Here is a 21,009-nt window from a genome sequence, read left to right as displayed (position 1 = left end):
CTATGAGAGGAAATATTATTTCATATTCAACATTTATTAATAAACAAAAAAAAAAACAATTTCTTGAGATGGGAAAGCAAATTAAATTATTAGAAAATAAATTAATTGAGAAATGGGAAAATAATACATTACAAGAATTATTAAAATTAAAAGTTAAATATAATGAGATTTCTTCTCAAATTGTGAGGAAAGACATTTTCAATAAACAAGTACAATATTATGGAAATTCAAATAAAGCGGGGAAATTATTAGCAAATTATCTTAAAGTAAAGAAAAGAAAATCTAAGATTATTGCAATTAAAGATACACAAGGTAACACACATACCAACACAAAAGATATTATAACACAATTTCTTGATTTTTACAAAGAATTATACACTTCTAATTCTTATAAAAATAAAGAACAAGACGGATTAACTTTTTTAAATTCATTTATTGGACCTAATATTCCAGATCATATAAAAGGAAGTTTAGAAGAACCTATATCTTTAAAAGAATTAGAAACAGCATTGAAGTCTCTTAGAGTTGGATCCGCTCCTGGTGGAGATGGGTATACTGTTGAATTTTATAAATTTTTTCAAAATATCATATTACCACTTTTTGTTAAATTTGTATCAATATCAAATAAAGAATGAAAATATTTCTGGTACTATGGCAGAATCGATAATTATAGTCTTACCAAAACCAAACAAAGATCCTACTCTGGTTTCAAATTACAGGCCTATTTCATTATTGAATGTGGATAATAAATTAATGGCTAAAGTATTAGCATTAAGATTGGCAAAAGCTCTTCCTTACATTATTGATGTACATCAAACAGGATTTATTGCTAAAAGACATTCATCAAATAATACTAGATTAGCATTCCACTCATTAAATTTAGCAAAAAATATAAATGATCCAGCTTTTTTAATATCTTTAGATGCAGAAAAAGCCTTTGATAGAGTGGAATGGAATTTTATATACCAAGCTTTACAATGGTTTGGTATAGGATCCGGTTTTATTAAAATGATTCAGACATTGTATAGCTCTCCTGGAGCAAGATTATATATTAACAATAATTTATCAAATAGATTTAACTTGCATAGGGGAGTTAGACAAGGATGCCCTCTGTCTCCTTTACTTTTTGATATTGTCCTAGAACCTTTATTAATTGCAATAAACAAAACTAAGGAGATAAAGGGAATATCATTTAACAGTTTTGAATTTAAATTATCTGCATATGCAGATGATATATTATTATATTTAAGAGAACCGGAAACTACTATTCCATGTATACTTAATTTAATAGAAAAATATGGTACTTTTTCTGGATATAAAATTAATTGGAACAAATCTGAAATTCTCCCAATTAATGTTCATTGTACTAAAGGAATATTTGATCCATATTCATTTATTTGGAAAGAAGATGGAATTAAATACTTAGGAATTATGATCAAAAATACAATTGAAGATACAGTCAAAGAGAATGAAAAACTTTTATTAAAAAAAATAACAGAAATGTGTGAGCAATGGAATCCGTTACATCTTTCTTGGTGGGGAAGAATTCAAACAATTAAAATGATGGTATTGCCTGTGGTATGTTACCAAATGAGTATGATTCCAATATTTTTTCAGGGGTCTTTTTATAAAAAACTTAACAATATTCTTACAAAATTTGTTTGGTGTGGGAAAAGACCAAGAATCGCTTTAGTATCATTACAAAAACCAATTATGGAAGGGGGGGTAAATTTTCCAAATTTTTATAGGTATCATCAAGCCTATATTTTAAGACAGGGTATGTATTGGATCCTCCCAGATCTTTTAGAAAATGTACCAGATTGGCTGTATTTAGAATGGCGGCTCCTGTTCCCTTTATATCCAGAACAGTTAATAACTATAACAATGCCTAAAAGATATAAAGACCACAGAATTTTATTTGATACTTGGAAAACATTGAGATACATCAGTAATCTGTCATCAGAACCTATTGCTAAATCTCTAAATCAATCAATATGGGTAAGCTGATCTCGACCCCTCCATCCCTTCCAGCTATCGCCCAATAGCTAATATCCCTCTCCTGACCAAAATGCTGGAATCCATCATAGCCACCCAACTCTCATCCTATCTCGAGAGATTCTCCATTCTCCTACCCTACCAACATGGATTTAGACCCAACTACAGCACTGAATCCCTTCTAGCCTCTTTAATCTCAAAGGTCCAACAACTTCACTCCTCCAACAAATTTGCTGTCCTTCTCCAATTTGACCTCTCCGCAGCTTTCGACATTGTCCACCATGACATACTAATCCTCCAACTTTCTGAAATTGGCATAAATTCCACTGTCTTAGATTGGTTCTCAAAATTCTTACGGTCCCGTTCCTACCTCGTTAACATGAAGGGTTCCTCATCCTCCCCTTGGAAACCGATCTGTGGAGTCCCGCAGGGTTCACCTTTATCCCCGATTCTTTTCAATGTCTATATGTCCTCCCTGAAACTCCTCCAACTTTCCACCTCGGAGACACTTTACACCTACGCCGACGACATCCTCGTCCTTATTGAAACCGACTCTAACCTCACCAACCTCTCGGCTAACATCTCATCCTGTATAACAAGTCTACAATCCTGGGCCCTCACTGTTCAAATGAAACTAAATGAGGCCAAAACAAAACTACTTTGGCTCGGCCCAAAACTGGATCAGCTACCCTCCCACATCCCACTTTCCTCTGGCACCAATCTGCAGCTTGAGCACTCTAGCAAAGTTCTGGGAATCATCATTGACTCTACACTGTCCTTTAACGACCACATCAACTCCCTAGTAAAAAAATGCTTTTTCAATCTCCATATGCTAAGAAAAGTTAGATCCTGCTTCCACCAACAACATTTCGCCGTCCTTGTCCAATCCATCATTCTATCCCGACTCGATTACTGCAACTCCATCTTTCTAAGCCTAACAAAGAAAAATCTTCTCAGACTTCAGCGGATTCAGAACACCGCAGCTAAATTAATCTTCGCAAAAGGCAAATTTGACCACGTCTCCCCGCTTCTGTCTAAGCTTCACTGGCTCCCAGTCTTCCTCAGGGTTCGCTACAAATGCGCTTGTCTTACCTTCAAATCTCTTCACGGCATCCTCCCTCCCCTCTTCCCACTATCTTGGCTCTCAAGCACTCACTCCTCCAGATCCACTCAGAAATTCAAACTATCCTTCCCTTCTCTAATTGGCATCTCCCATACAGGAAAACACGGTACATCCCTCCTCTTCAGGATCACTGAGCTGTGGAACAGCTTTACGGCCCATCTTCGGAGTTCGACCTCCCTCCAACATTTCAGAAAACATCTGAAAACCTGGCTTTTCACCAAAATGTAACCACTCCCTCCCTCTCCACTATTCTATGTACCTCCTCCGTCCTTGTTCACTTTACCTCTCCCTCCTTCCATTGTAGTTCCTCTTCTTTATTTTTAATCCCTGTAAACCGTGTCGAGCTCCACTTCCGTGGAGATGACGCGGTATATAAACTTAAGGTTTAGTTTAGTTTTAGTTTAGTTTAAACTCCAGGATCAGAATTGGCGGATTTAAAATCGTCTGGAAACAATGGATAAATGCAGGAATACGAACATTGAATGATGTCATTTCAGAAGGTTCACTGCTTAGTTTTTCACAATTGCAAAATAAATTTGGATTAAATAAAACACAATATTTTAAATGGATGCAGTTGAAGCAGGCCATTCAGGTAGGGTTCCCTGAATGGAAAAATCTTAATAATCAATATAGTCTACAGGTTCTATGTTTCCAGACGGATTTTTTGGGTCACCAAGCCGCAAAATGGTACAAATTGATATACGGATTTTTAAATAAAAAAAAGAAAACAGGTCTTAGGGATATTTGGAGTATTGAGATTGGTCAGACAATTTCTGAGTCTCAATGGCCACGATTTTGGTCCTGGAGATTAAGATCTACAAGGTCAGCATCTATGAATCAAACATGGTTGTTCTTATTACATAGAGTGTTCTGGACCCCAACGCGCCTGCAAAAGATAGATAGTACTAGATCTAATAGATGCTGGCATTGTAAAATGGAAGTAGGGACGTTAGATCATTTAATTTTTTTCTGTCCCTGTGTAAACGCATTTTGGAATTCAATTTGGCCCCAAATTAATAAGTTACTAGAAAATTATGTTGGACTCTCATATGACACCATATTATTTGGCACTGCAATGAGAACTAAGAGTCCAATTTCAGCAAATAATAACAAGCTATTATTAATATTGACAGGAGTCGCCATGCAACAAATTACTCAAAACTGGAAAGATTACACCAAATTAAATTATACGTTTTGGTGGAATTCTGTCTGTCATATTTATAAAATGGAAAAAATATTAGCGTTACAACAAGGGAATCTTCTTAATTTCAAGAAAATTTGGCAACCATTGACCAATTATTCTAATGATTAGATTTCTTAGCACATTGATAAAAATTTTATATGAATGGGGTGGGATTTGATTAATAATTGGAAAAATGTTATATAAAAAAGGGATGGGAAATATATTTATATGTTAATGTATAATCTTTATCATAATATATTTTAAAACATATGACTTATTAATGATAGTATACTATATATGTAATAATTAATTATATTTAATATGATTCAGATGCTGTAAGAATGGAAAATCTATAAATAAATAAAAAAAAAAAAAAGAGTCCAATTTCAGCAAATACTAATAAGCTTTTACTAATACTAACACAAAAATGGACGCGAATGATGACGGTCGGGTGAAGGCGAAGCTCCGTACAAACAAGCTTATTTTGCGAAATTTACTACAAAAAAAATTAAATTCCCATGATCTTGATGTGATAAATTGAAATCTGCATCCTCAACAGAGACGGAGAGACGTTTGAATACGAAAAAATCAAAAGTGAAAGTGCCGTTTTTAAAGTCTGAGAAGCGAGGTGTAAAAGCAGGAGATTGACGGAGTTGAAAACTGCTGGTGAGCTAACTAACAACAAGCTTGAAAATTTCTCTTTATAAATAATAAATGAGGAGGCTGTGCCTGTCGTGCTGTGGAGATAAGCTGTTTTAAAATAGCTCTCCTCTGCCGGAGATGAAGTAAAGTATGCTATAAAACAACGGTTTTTTTTTTTTTTTACTATTTCCTTGCTGCCAAATTCAAAAAAATTGTGAATGACTAATATAATATAATATAATATAATATCATCTCCTCTCCTCTTCTGAAATTGAAAAGAGTCCGATATAAAAGATTGTTTTTTCTTGGGCTGTGAGAAAGATGACAGAATAAAAGACCAACGGTTTTTAACCTGGAAAAATAATATCGAGGAAACTGAGAGGCGCTGGAAACGGATAAAAACATATATATACATATATACATATATTTCAAAAATACTGGAAGGAATACTGCTCTCCTTAGTAGGGGCTGCGATTGGGCTCATAAGAGGAAAGCAAGGAAAAAAAAGGATTACTGAATTTTTTCAGCGCTGATGCAAAGTGTCAACAAAAAAAAAAAAGTGACTAACAGATTTAACAAAATAAATCTGTAAAAGATTAAACAGCAATATCTAAAAAATTAAGGAAAGAAAGGTTGCTAATTTGAAAGTTATTGCCTTCATAGCTGAGATAAGGCTTGAAGGAAGAGAAACAAAGAAAAGAACTACTGACATTTTTTTTTTACTCACAGCAATAGAACTTGAGAGAAATAACTGACAGTTGCTCTAAGAATATTGAAATAAAAGTTTTGAACCTGTTCTAATAAAAGATTGAGACAGATAATTAAGAAAGGAGAAAAGAAGAAAAAGGAAAAAGGCTGGAAAAAGAAAAATTTTTAAAAATATAGAAACAAATCCTGAAAGAAAACCACTCATCATAAATAGAATACTCAAAACAAAAAAGATAAGAGGAAAAATATTGAAACTGATACCAAGAGACAGTGAAGATAAGCTGTAATAAAGAGAAGAAAAGAATAACAGAAGATGACATCTAAAAAACAAAACAAAAATGATTCAGAAGCAAGTGGTTCCGGTATTAGTAGCAGCAATAAAAGATCAAAACCAGAGCCAAATAACACACCCTCAAAAGTTCCGTTGCCATCAGATGAAAACCCTGACGTCATGGAAGAATTGAGACAAATTAAAGAAATAGTATTAGACAGCAATAAAAAACTAAAAAAAGCAATTGAAGATGCTGCAATTCTCACCAAAAGAGTTGATATAGTTGAAAATAAAATAAATGATCTAGAAAACAATACAGAACAACTAAATACAGACATGAGAAAATCTAAAATAATATGGAAAGAAGTTGAAGAAATTAAAAGAGACTTGGAAGACAGCCGAAATAGAGAAAGAAGGAATAATTTAAGGATCATCGGGATTCCGGAAGGGGTAGAAAAAAATGACCCTATAACATTCCTGGAACAATTTCTACCTAAAATACTACCTTTAAAATTCAAATCTGCATTAGAAATAGAAAGAGCACACAGAATACCAACACAAAATAAAAACCTTCAATCAAGACCAAGAACTTTAATATTTAAACTTTTGAGACACCAACAAGCAGTAGAAATCTGCCAGCTAGCAAAGGAAAACAAAAACCTAAAATGTCAGGATGCAAGAATCCACATTGTTCCTGACTTTGCAAAAGAGACTGCACTATTAAGAAAACAATTCCTGGACATGAGACCCCAACTGCGAGCTCTAGGGGCTAGATATGGCCTTCTGTATCCAGCAGTAATGAAAATTACCATTGCTAACAAGACTCAAAATTTTTCAGATCCTACAAAACTTCAAGAGTTCCTCGATCAATGTGAACAGCCAATGTCCTCTTAAATAAGAACTTATTATCGAATAATATATTTGTGTTTATATTTATAATTATGTTTAAAATAATAAAACATGAAGATTAAATATGGAATACAAATGTAAAGTTCGATTCAGAAACAGATCTTTCAAATCCAACTAAAAGGAAATAGAAGAACATAGAACTGTGATTTAAACTACAGGAATATTCTAAACAACGAAATTGATTCCATGTCAAAAGGATCCAACATGCAGTCTTGCCATGCTGATGAGAGATAAGATATGAACGAACATGAGACAAATGAAGGATTAGATCAAAGACAAAGAAATGAAATGAATATAGATTGAAAATTGACTGAAATAGCAATGGACATGAAAAACTTGAGACGCAAAATAAGACAGGAGGTTTATGAAAATTGAGAATAATTTCCTGATATTACCGGAATGTCATTTGTTTGTTAAACCCTTTTTACAAAACCAAGATACGATTTGTGGCGACGACCAAGACAGTAACAGACACTCAGAGATGTTATTACCACAGCTTGCTCTGAAAAGAAAAGAAAAGGAATGCTCTTCTGGACATAATAGTTTCCTACTCTTTGATTTGATATTCTAAAATGTAACTAATAACTATTTTGAAGGGAAAAAGTTAAAGGTAATCTCCTAAAGGTTGGACTGAGGAGAAATCTGTTCATCCTTTGTGACTGCCTTCAAACATATACTTAAGCCTTAAAAATATAAGTTATAATATTTCAATTATAAATATATATCATTTTGAATTAATTCATATATAACTGAATAAGTGATATACATTGTTGTCATATGCAATAATTTCCTTAAAGAAAAGGGAAATAATATAATTTATACTTATTATTTAAAAATGAAAACATTTCTTGACACCACTTAGAACTTACTATTAGAAAACAATTACTTTATTATACAATACAAACCAAAACATAATAATAAAAAACTCAAAAAATAAATTATACATTGGGAATTTATAATGGAATAAAATAAATTAAAACATCTCTAAATGGAGAAATATAATTAAAAAAAAAATAAAAAAATAAAATAAAATAAAATAAAATAAATAATAATAGTAGTAAATAAAGTTATATATTTTAATAGCTTGTAGGAGTTATATACACCTAACCTCAAAATGCGTATCCAAGTGGTCATATTAAAATGGGGAGGGAAGGGAGGGAAGGGAGGGAAGGGAATGGGAAAATATAATGGAGAATGGGAAAAAAAAGAAAAAGTGTACATTCAAAAATATTTTAAATACTGGGGGAAAAAATTAAGAAAAACAATTCATATAATTTCAAGGAAAATATATCAAAAATACATAAATGGATCTTAAAATAATATCCTTAAATGTTAATGGTCTAAATCATATGATAAAAAGGAAAAAAGCTCTATTATTTTTAAAAAGGCAAAATGCGGATTTATGCTTTATACAAGAGACCCACCTCTCAAATATTGAATCTAGTAAACTACAAGGAGGTTGGGTCAAACATTGTTTTTTCTCACCAGCTACAAGGAAAAAAGCAGGTGTTGCTATTCTGGTAAATAAAAAATGTACTGCTACATTCAAATTAAAGGCAACAAATATTAATGGAAGATGGATAATTGTGGAAATGAATCTGGGAAATACTACCATGACGTTGATTAATATATACGCCCCTAATTCGAACCAAAATGAATTTTTTAAAACTCTTCAACAACTGATATTGCCACTGGCTACTTCAAATCTAATAGTAGCTGGGGATTTTAATGCTGTTATGGATCCTCTATTGGACAAAAACCCAAGTAGATATATGAAATCAATGGGATTAGATAATTTAATACAAACTTGTGATTTAATAGATATTTGGCGAATACTTCATTTTAATGGACGGGAATTTTCATTCTGTTCTCATGTTCACAATTCCTTTTCAAGAATAGATTATATTTTTATATCAAAACACCTAGCACATCAAGTAACAAAAGCTGCCATTGATCCAATTATTTTATCTGATCATGGTGGGGTATGGATTGAAATTAAGATCACAGATCAAAATACAAATAGACCAATATGGAAGTTTGATAATACATTGCTTGCTGATCCAATATTTTGTGAAAATTTTCAAATAAAAATGAAAGATTTTTTTCAAGTAAATGATAAAGATGAGATCTCTAGAGAAATATTATGGGATGCATTTAAAGCATCAATAAGAGGACAAATCATTTCTTATTCAGCTTATCTTAACAAACAAAATAAAAAACAATACTCTAATTTAGAAAAAGAAATTAAAAATTTAGAATTAAAACTAATAAAAAAATGGGAATATTCTATACAACAAAAACTGTTAAAACTCAAATGTAAATACAATGAAATATCATCAAAAATGATAAGAAAAGATTTATTTGCACAGCAGGCACTGTATTATGGAAACTCAAATAAGTCGGGAAGAATACTGGCAAATTATCTAAAAGTGAAAAAAAAGAAAACAAAAATAATTGCTATAAAAGATGAAAATGGCGAAACACTCACACAAATTGATCCAATCTTAAAACAATTTCTAAAATTCTATAAATCTCTTTATTCTTCCGAGACTTATTTAAATAAAGAAAAGGAAGGTTTAGAATTCTTAAATTTATTAGAGGGTCCAAAAGTTCCTGAACATATAAAACGAAGTATGGAAGAACCAATATCACTAAAAGAATTAGAAACAGCTTTGAAATCCCTTAGAGTTGGATCCGCTCCAGGTGGTGATGGATATACAGTTGAATTTTATAAAACATTTCAAAACTTTTTATTACCCTATTTATTAAATCTTATTCAATATCAACTTAATAAAGGTTGTACAAATGGCACTATGGCAGAATCATTAACAATAGTTTTACCAAAGCCAAATAAAGATCCCACTTTGGTATCGAACTATAGACCAATCTCTTTAATAAATGTAGATGGAAAATTATTAGCAAAAATCCTTGCGTTAAGATTGGCTAAAGCTCTCCCACATATTATAAGCATGTCTCAAACAGGATTTGTTGCTCAAAGACATTCATCTCATAACACTAGACTAGCATTCCATATGTTATACTTAACAAAGAAAATGAACGAGCCCACTTTTGCTGTATCTTTAGATGCAGAAAAGGCTTTTGATAGAATAGAATGGACATTTATGTATCAAGCAATGGAATGGTTTGGTATAGGTCCTGGATTCACACAAATGATACAAACATTATATAGCTCCCCTTCTGCTAGATTATACATTAATAATATGTTTTCAGAAAAATTCAATCTACAAAGAGGAGTTAGACAAGGTTGTCCTTTGTCTCCTTTACTGTTTGATATAGTTTTAGAACCCTTAATATTAGCAATCCAACAAATAAAGGAGATACAAGGTATACCTCATTCAGATAAAGAATATAAAATATCAGCTTATGCTGATGATTTATTATTATATTTGAGGAACCCAGAATCTACCATTCCACATTTACTTGAACTAATTGAAAAATTTGGAAAATTTTCAGGATATAAAATAAACTGGAACAAATCAGAAGTACTTCCATTAAATATACATTGTACAAAAGGTTTATTTAAATCATTCTCTTTTGTTTGGAAGGAGGATGCTATTAAATATCTTGGAATTTGGATTACAAAAAATATAGACGACACAATGAAAATTAATGAAAAAAATTTATTACAAAAAATAACAGAGATGTGTGAGCAATGGAACCCTTTACACTTATCTTGGTGGGGAAGAATACAAACTGTTAAAATGATGATATTACCTGTAGTCTGTTACCAAATGGGAATGATACCAATTTTCTTCCAAAATTCTTTTTATAAAAAATTAAATAAAATATTGACAAAGTTTATTTGGCTTGGGAAAAACCCCAGAGTTGCTTTAGTGTCATTACAAAGACCAATTGCGGAGGGAGGGGTAAATTTTCCCAACTTCTATAGGTATCATCAAGCCTATATTTTACGTCAAGGTATGTATTGGATCCTCCCAGAGCCCACTGTAAATATCCCAGAATGGTTTTGGCTAGAATGGAGACTTATGTTTCCATTACGTCTTAGTCATGTAGTTAGTATCAAAATGCCAAGGCTATACAAAGAACATAAAATATTCATGGATACATGGAAAACTTTAAGATATATAAGTAATCTAACTCCTATTCCAATTAGTAAATCAACAACTCAAACAATTTGGTTAAACCCCAAGATCAAAATAGGCGGTTTCAAAATAATCTGGAAAAACTGGATGACAGCAGGTATTCGTATTCTAGACGACATAATAAAAAATGGTAAAATGCTGGAGTTTTCACAATTGCAACATAAATTTGATCTTAATAAAACACAATATTTTAGATGGTTGCAATTGAAGCAATCCATTCAAGAAGGGTTCCCTGAATGGAAAAATCTTACTAATTATCACAGCTTGGAATTCTTGTGTTTCCAGATAAATTCAATAGGACATGAAGCTGCACAGTGGTATAAATTAATATCTGGATATATAAATAAAAAACCAAAAAATGGTCTTAGAGACATTTGGAGCATTGAGATAAAGCACCAAATTAGTGCATCTCAATGGCCACGACTTTGGTCTTGGAGGTTAAAATGTACGGTGTCAGCATCTATGAGACAAACTTGGTTTTTTCTTTTACATAGAGCTTTATGGACCCCTACACGTTTACATAGAATTGATAGCTCTAAATCTAATAGATGCTGGCACTGTCATATTGAAATTGGGACATTAGACCATCTTCTATTCTTTTGTCCATTCATCTTAACATTCTGGAAATCAATTTGGCCTCAAATTAATAGGATGTTAGAAAACCCAGTAGCCTTGACATATGATACTATATTATTTGGAACAACAATGAGAACAAAAAGTCAAATAACATCAAATAATAACAAATTATTATACATTTTAACTGGAATAGCAGTACAACAAATCACATTGAATTGGAAAAATCATGACAGATTAAATTACACTTTCTGGTGGAATTCTGTTTGTCATATATATAAAATGGAACTTACCATAGCAACACAAAAAGGATATATTAATAAATTTCAAAAGATATGGAGACCATTAACAGAATTTTGTAATGAATAATTAACTTTTCCCAAGATAAAAATTGATTAGAGGGAAATGAGATGGGATTTTATTTCTGATTTACACACTATATCAATGTTGAATGAATTTATAATAAAGTTGTTTTGAAATATTATTGATTGAATGGGAGGGAGGGAGGGAGGGGGAATACTACATTCGAAAGAAATTATATAAATCTAGATTTACTGCATAATATTATAAAATTTGTATAAAATTAATTTTCTAAAAAATGTTAAACTTGAAGATGATAAGTATGTATATCAAGTGTATATATTTAAGTATCTAATAAGTTTATATGAAACACTTGTTGTAACAAAAGAAAATGAATAAAGATTATAAAACAAAAAAAATAAAATATACATAAAATGTGTGCTAATCTGGGCCCATCTTACATCAGCCTCAAAGAATTTTGAGATGAAACTATTTGAAACTGTGCTTCTTTGTTTCCAGGTACACTGTTACCCTGTGGTTATGCATATTTTTTGTTTGCAGCTGTAAATCCCCCTTCTTTATTTTTCAGCAAATGACTTACAAAATATTAAACTGGTGCATTCTTATTGTTTATTGACAGTGCAACACAGGACTGGCTGATGCAGCTGGGGAGAATGGAACAAAGTGTTCCGAGAAGTATGAAGTTCCTGAAGAACTGGCCATTGACCACTGTGAATCAGGATATACCAAATCTTATTTTAGTAAGTTCTTTCACCTCCAGTCCCTTTGGACTTCAAGCAACTCTGGTAAACATCATCTGACTAGAAAGAGTAAAGATGAAAGATCAATCTTCAGAAGCCTCACAAATGATGACAAAAAATCTCTTTATCAAAGAATGGGCACCAGAAAAAAAAAGGGGAACCGTGAACATGAGCCAAACGAAAGGATGCAAGAGGAAGATGTGAAGAAGGTTCTGAACAAACTGAAAGACTGTCCGCAGCCTTTGTCGGAGGCTCTCCAGAGAGTTCTTAAAGAAATATGTACAGGTATGTGTAGTATCTTCAGATCAAAGTACTGGGGCAAGATTTTCAATTTCTGTGGACTTACAAGTGAAGTTTCAAAGAGGGAATAATTTGCAGATGTGGTCTGTTAATCTCAGTTTTTAGTAACTAGGTCTCACTGCATAAAATCAGACCTGTGCTAAAATAGCACGAGTTAGTGCAAAAATAACATAACATTTTATTTGTATACTGCAATACACCGTGAAGTTCGATGTGGTTAACAGGAATTAAGTAAAAGAACATAGATGAGAGGTGAGGATACAAGTACAAATAGCTTAGGAATACAGGGTGGGCCTGGCCAGGACAAACCACAGTCCCATAGCAGGTTAAGGTGAACAAAATAACATTTATTTTGAAGTGTTGAATTTACAGATGGGGAGAAAAGAAAACATAAACTAGTCTGTTCATGCAAGAGTGTCATTCTGTGGCTTGCTTCTGGGCTCTGGTTTGGTATTATTCAATCAAAAAAACTTTTACAAATCACTTTTGACAATCTTACTTATAATCATTAAAGTATAAAAGAATCCCTCCCCACCCACCCCATCCACTAATAATAAATCAATTAACAAACATCATATATCCCAATCCCACCCTACCTATATCTTATATAATAATAAGGTGTTTAAGGTGTCTGATCATTAGAATATGTAATCAATGGCCCCCAAATCTTAAAATTGTGATATGTTCCTTACTGTATAGCAAGCACTCTCTCCATTTATAAATATGACAAACTGAATTCCACCAAAAGGTATAATTTTTTTTATTTTTATTTTTTAAAGTTTTTTTATTGATTTTTTCACATATCAACAAGTGTTATAAATTTTCCATACATTTATGTTAACAATACACTTGATATCTCTATAATGTATTTTATATAAACCATATTTTATATTTTTCTTATGAATTTATATAACATATATATTGTAATGATTTTATCAATTATTATTTAATTATGAACCCTTTTCTCTCCCTTTATCACATTAATTTCTCATAGGACTATCATTCATTCATTATGATATATTTTTTATAATGTATAATAAAGAGAATAAATTCTTTACCCCTTCCCTCCCTCCCTTCTTTAACCAAAAGGTATAATTAAGTTTAGTATAATCCTTCCAATTTCCAGTAATATGTTGAATGGCAACCCCTGTTAGTATTAGTAAAAGCTTTGAGATTTAAGAGTCCAAAAAATAGATAATACTAGATCTAATAGATGCTGGCATTGTAAAATAGAAGTAGGGACATTAGATCATTTAATTTTTTTTTGTCCTTGCATAAAAGCCTATTGGAATTTAATTTGGCCCCAAATTAACATATTACTAGAAAATCATATTGGTCTCTCATATGATACCATATTATTTGGTACTGCAATGAGAACACAAAGTCCAATATCAGCAAACAATAACAAATTGCTTTTAATATTGACAGGAGTTGCCATGCAGCTAATCACACAAAATTGGAAGGATTATACCAAGCTAAATTATACATTCTGGTGGAACTCGGTGTGTCACATATACAAAATGGAGAAAATATTGGCATTACAACAAGGAAATATAAAAAATTTTAAGAAAATATGGGATCCGTTGACAAAATATTCTAAAGATCAGATATCTTAACACATTGATAATAATAATATAGGGTTAGGGAGGGAAATATAGAAATTAATATGAGGAAAAATGAAAAAACAAATAACAGGGGAAAGGGGAAAGGGATTCAATATATATGATATGATATTGTACATACAACTATAATTATTATAAACTAAATATTATGCTATTTATTTATTGTAAGAATGAAAATTTTATAAATAAAAATTTTAAAAAAAAAAAAGAGTCCAATTTCAGCAAATACTAATAAGCTTTTACTAATACTAACACAAAAATATTCAAGTTACAAGTACAGTTATTAGCAGTTCACCTAGACCAGCCTGCGTCCAGCTGGGTCAAAGTTATCAAGCTGCAAGGTTACAAGTCAAACTTGGCCGACCTAATTGTTGCAGTTGTAATTCATATAGAGATTTGAAGGCATATATAGTTGGACATTGCTACATCGCTCTGGGCCCCTAGCTTTTATACCTCCTAGTTCCTGCTCTTCTGACTCCACCCCTCCTATGTCACTTCTACCTTGGGCGAGACTGTGAAACTTAAGGTGGTTTTGACACCGTGAGGGCCTATCTTTAAGGTAGGGTTACCAGACATCCGGGAAAACTCGGACATGTCTTCTTTTAGAGGACTGCCTGGGCTTCTGGATGGACTTTCCAAACCCCGGTGTTTGTCCGGGTTTTGGAAAGCCCTTACAAGCACCAGCTACATCTGGAGGGCTTCTGAGCATGTGCGGATGACATCACATACATCCGCGCATTCTCTAGGCCCTCCAGACATGGCTGGAATTTGTAGCAAAGAAAGGAGGCTTTCTGGGGGCGAGGCTGGAGGATGGAACCGGGCAGAGCTGGAGGTAGAACTCAGTAGGGCTAAGGTGACCATATGTCCCGTTTTGAACGGGACTGTCCCTTTTTCAGTTCCCCTGTCCTATTGTCCCCAAGCACAGCTTCGGGATACCAAAATGCACCGTTTTCAGAGACGGTGTCCTGAAGTTGTATGTGGGGCCAACGGGACAGGCAGGGCAGTGCTTCTTCTGGACTTTCCCTTTCATTAATAGGCTAGGGACAGCGCTCAGGCATCAATCATTGCGTTCTGCCTCTCCACTGTCCCATAAGATGGGTCCCTAGCGCAGCAGCCACAGGGCTCGACGGTAGTTTGTGCGGGGCCTTGCAAGAGCAGTGCATTGTGGGAAGATGGCAGACGGCATTGGCCGGTTGCAGGCCGAAGGTCTGCGTAGGAAGGAGCATTTCAAGGCTCTGCGGGGTAAACAACTGCAGGTCCATGTTTGGGAGGAAGATAATGCATTGTGGACTGAAGTGGGGGATGCAGCAGTGGGGACTCGGGAGGTGTAGAAGGGACCTATCAGGGAAGTGGGTGCGGGGCGGACACGCCAGCGTTTTAGAATGATAAGGAAGGAAAAAAGGAACACAGGAAGATGCTGGACATGGAGGTTGTTTGGTGAAGGAAAAAAAACAGACATGAAGTGAGTAGGAAGACAGGTGGGAGATGCTGGACACGAGGTGGATGCAGTAAGAAAAAGGAGGTTCTGGATATTGGAGTAATAGGTAGATGGGGGCATGCTGACACAGAAAGAGGGAGAAGGGAAAGGAAGAGGAATGAGAGATGCCAAGTCCATGGCAGGGAGGGAAAGGAAAGGAGATACCAGACCATGGAGGGGGAGGGAGAGATGCCAGAGCATGGGGGAGGGGGAGGAGACAGATGCCAGACCATGGGAAAGGAAGGAAGGAGGGAGGGAGGGAGAGAAAAGAAGGAAAGGAGATGCCAGATAATGGAGGGGGAGTTAGAAAGAGAGGAGAAATATGCCAGGGTATGGGGGAAGAGATGGAAAACAAATGCCAGACCAGAGGGAAAGAAGGGAGAGGAGGTGCCAGAGCATGGAGGGAGAAAGATGCCAGGGCATGGGGGAGGGAAGGCAAGGAGACAGAGATTCCAGACCATGGGGTGGAGAAGGAAGGAAGGAAAGGAGAAGAGAGAGATTGCAGAGCATAGGGAGACAGAAAAATTGAGAGGGGGTGAAGCTGAAATGAATCATGTACAAAAGAGACAGTTTATGGAAGGAGCATAGAAAGAGGGAAGATACCATATGGAAGAGAGAGCGAGAGAGGGCGGATACATTACATTACATTACATTTGTGATTTCTATTCCGCCTGTGCCTTGCGGTTCTAAACGGATTACAGTTAAAAGAGATCAGGACATTACCGAGAGAATTACATTACAATGATTTAAGTAAATTACATGTTGTGGTATAGAAATACAAGTATAAGATATCTGGATTTATCGATAGAATAGCTTGACAGGGTTCAAGTAGTTACAAGGTTCAGTGGGGAAAACAATATAGGCAACTGAAGAAAGATACCTAACTTTGAAGGAATCAGTTAAGTGGATACCTAAGGGAGATGCTTATTTAGGAGAAGGTTAAATGGATACCTAAGGGAGATGCTTATTTAGGAGTTTGGATATTTTTGGTAAATGAGGTTCAAGGGGATGACTAGTGTGTTATTTGCTGGGGAGAGTGCATGTGTGATTGGGGAGGGGAATATTAAGTAAGGACGTGTTTTTTGAAAATAAATGTTTTGATTTCTTTCCGAAACACTTTGATGTCTGTTGTTTTGATCATCAGTTTGGTGATGGTGGGGTCAATTTTCGCTGCCTGAGTTGCTAGAAGGCTGTCGTAAAGTTTCTTACGTCGGGTACCATTATGAGGGGGGAAGGTGAAAAGATTCTGAGTTCTTCTTGATCTGGGTAGTCGGTAGCGGCAAAGACGGTTGTTCAGGTAATTGGGGGCCATACCATGGGTTACTTTGAAAAGTAAGCAGTAGAGTTTGAATTGAGTTCTTGCTTTTATCGGAAGCCAGTGAGAGTCTACATAGGCGGGTGTGACGTGGTCGAATTTGCTGAGCGAGTAGATGAGTCTGATAGCTGTGTTCTGAACGGTCTGTAGTTGTTTTATCATAGTATTTGGGCAAGGTAGGTAGAGGCTGTTGCAGTAATCTAAGGAGCTGAGTATGAGGGATTGTACAATGATCTTGAAGTGTTCTTTGGAAAATAATTTTCTTATTTTTCTTAGGTTTCGCATGGTGAAGAATGCTTTTTTTATGGTTTTGTGTATTTGTGTTTGCATTGTGCAGCCTCTGTCTAGGTGTGTTCCCAGAATTTTGAGAGTATTCTGTATTGGATATTTGATTGTGTTTACATCTAGTTCTGTTAGGGATGGTTTTTGTTCCTTCTCTAGTAGTAGGAATTTGGTTTTCTCCGCATTCAGTTTTAACTTGTGGTTCGTCATCCATTTTTCTACAGTTTCCAATGTTGTTTTCAGGCGTCCGTTGGAGGTGGGGTCTTGAATGTCGAAGGGTAGGAGGATGGTTATATCATCCGCGTAGCTGAAGGATACTGGATGGAAAGGGCAGAGAGGGCAGAGAATGGAAGGGGCGAGACAGAGGGTGAACAGTAGATGGAAAGGGTAGAGAGAGGGGGGCAGACACTGAATGGAAGTGGGGGGAGAGGGGGGCAGACTGAAAGGAAGTGGGGAGAAGAAAGAAAAAAGGGCACATGCTGGATTGAGGGAAGAAGTGAGGTAAAGAGGTGGCAAACTATAGGTAGACACAATGAAAGAGGGAAATTGAGGACTGAATAGTAAGAAAGAATTTAAACAGAGGCAGAAAATAAATTAAGAAGGAAGAACAGGGAAGAACAGGAGGAAGGAAGCGGAGAGAGATGCCTGAGCAGGGGGGATGGGGGGGAGACAGATACCAGACCTGGGAGAAGGAAAAGAAGGAGACAGATACTAGATCTGAGGGGACAAATGGAGGAGAGAGATATGCTAAAATCTGCTGGGAGGGAGGAAGAAAGGCGAGAAAGAGGCAGAGAAAGGGGGAGGTTGTAAGCAGATTAGAAAGATGAGAGAGAGAAAGGCCTGGACCAAAGGGGAAAGACAGGAGGCAGATGCAGGACTATGGGAGGTTCACACAGAGGGTGAGAGACCCTGGGGAAAAACAGGGAGATTTAAGATCATGGGAGACCTGGAACAAAGGTACAAATGAAAACTGACACTGGATCTGGGGAGGATAACAGAGGGAAAAGAGAGAGAGAGACCTGGACCCAAAGGGGATGGGGCTGGATTGTGAAAGAAATGTTGGATAAGAAAGAAAGAAAGATTGGATGCACAGTCAGAAGGAAGTGCAACCAGAGACTCATGAAATCACCAGACAACAAAGGTAGGAAAAATAATTTTATTTTAAATGTAGTGATCAAAATGTGTCCATTTTGAGAATTTATATCTGCTGTCTATATTTTGCACTATATTTGTCTATTTTGCACTATATTTGTCTATTTTTCTATAGTTGCATATTTTAAAGTAATCTGCCTTGACATCTTTGAAAAAACCCCGAAACTCGTAAATGATAATTAACATTTTCTCTGCGTACAGTGTGCTTTGTGGGGGGTTTTAAATTTTATGTTTACCATTATGAATTAATAAGATATTATGTGTACATGAAAAATGAATGGAAGAAATTGGGGGCGGGGCAGGGCTGAATATTAATAGATGTCCCGTTTTGATGAAAAAAAAAAAAATGGTCACGTTAGGTAGAGCAGGGGCAGAATGGGGCGGGGATGGAGGTGAAACGGGGCAGGGTTTTCTTTTTTTAAATATGGTAACTCTATTTTAAGGATAAGTGGCTGTGTCCTATAAACTCCCTCACAAATCCATATTGATAACTACAACCCTAAGTTGCTATTCTGAGCATTTAGGGCTCCTTTTACGAAGGTGCGCTAGCGTTTTTAGCACACTAGAGCGCACCTTTGTAAAAGGAGCCCTTAGCCTAACAAAGTTGTATAGGTTACAATTTAACTTTGTATGTGTAAGTGCTTTAAAAATACACCTCTTAAAGCCTTTTTCTCTAGAATGATTTCATTTTGTTATAGGATCGTTTCCTATCCCTTTGCATGCTGGGAAAAAGAAGCAAACTTTAACCTAACATAACTTTCTTTTTTTTTCTTTCTTTCTTTATTCCAATTTTTTATTTTTATTTTTTTTAATTCTTTATTCATTTTATATTTTACATCACGTGCACAGCAAATATCAAACAATTAAAATACATCACTTGAAAATCTGCAACATACAACAAGAAGATTTAACCCTTGTCCCCTCCCAAATCATATATATCTAAAATATACCACAATAATACAATAATTAATGCCACTCATACATATATTATTAATGGAAATCCAACCCCCCCAGATCCACAAGTAAAATTAAAATTGGGAAAAGAGTAAATTATTCATTATAATAATTTAAAAATGGCCCCCACACATCCTTGAATTTATTATAGTATCCTTTGAACTGCCAATGCTCTTTCCATTTTAAACACATGACATACTGAATTCCACCAGAAACAATAATTCAGTCTTTTACAATCCTTCCAATTATACGTTATTTGTTGAATGGCAACTCCTGTCAATATCATCAAAAGCTTGTTATTATTAGCAGATATTTAAGATTTAGCTCTCATAGACATGCCAAATAAAATTGTGTCATATGACAATGCTACATGATTTTCTTTTTTTTAAATTCTTTATTCATTTTATAATTCACAACAAGTGTACAGTAAATATCAAGCAATTAGAATACAATATCACTTGAAAATCGACCATATCATACAACAAAAAGATATAACCCCCACACCCTCCCACTTCCATATACAACAAAAAATATACCACATGAATATAATATCTTATCATTCATATATATTATTAATAGAAATCCAACCCCCCCCGATCCACATGTAAGAATTAAAGTTGGGAAAAGTGTAAATTATTCATTAGAATAATTTAAAAATGGCCCCCACACATCCTTAAATTTATTATAGTAACCTTTTTGAACTGCCAAGGCTCTTTCCATTTTAAACACATGACATACTGAATTCCACCAGAAACAATAATTCAACCTTGTACAATCTTTCCAGTTATACGTTATTTGTTGAATGGCAACTCCTGTCAATATCATCAAAAGCTTATTATTATTATTAGCAGATATTTGAGGCTTAGCTCTCATCAGCATGCCAAATAAAATTGTGTCGTATGATAATGCTACATAATTTTCCATTAAATGATTTATTTGATCCCAAAGAGAGATCCAAAAATTTTTAATGAATGGACAATAAAACAAGTGATCTAAAGTTCCAGCATCGAGGTGACAATGCCAACATCTATTAGACTTAGAGCAATCCAATTTTTGTAAACGAACAGGGGTCCAGAGTGCTCTATGCCACAGTTCTTCAACCGCCGGTCCGCGGACCGGTATCGGTCCGCAGGAAATTTTTGCCGGTCCGCACAGGACCGGCAAGATTGACTCATTTGAACTTCCTGCCGGTCCGCGCAGGACCAGCAAGATCAGCATCGGAAGCGTGCGCTGGGCCGGAGAGATCTTGGGGAGCCTCCGACAGTGGCTTTCTCCCCTCTCTGCAGCTCTCCTTTACTTCCCAGCGCAGCGATTCACG

The 21,009-nt window shown here is 34.8% G+C and overlaps 1 protein-coding gene across 7 annotated transcripts in view; it reads left to right on the top strand.

Moving 5' to 3' along the window:
• LOC117361316 overlaps nt 1-21,009 on the top strand; it is a 192,098-nt gene that overhangs the window by 124,109 nt on the left and 46,980 nt on the right. For all 7 annotated transcript variants that reach the window (XR_004539627.1, XR_004539626.1, XR_004539628.1 and 4 more), the window contains one exon: nt 12,469-12,874. Coding sequence is in view for 1 of the 7 variants with exons in the window: in XM_033946481.1 (XP_033802372.1) it covers nt 12,469-12,874 (406 nt within the window). In the remaining 6 variants the exon portion in view is untranslated. The remainder of the gene's footprint in view (nt 1-12,468; nt 12,875-21,009) is intronic.

This window comes from Geotrypetes seraphini, chromosome 5 (genome assembly GCF_902459505.1).
Source record: "Geotrypetes seraphini chromosome 5, aGeoSer1.1, whole genome shotgun sequence".
Classification (NCBI taxonomy): domain Eukaryota; kingdom Metazoa; phylum Chordata; class Amphibia; order Gymnophiona; family Dermophiidae; genus Geotrypetes; species Geotrypetes seraphini.
This window is presented reverse-complemented; position numbering and strand designations above follow the sequence as displayed.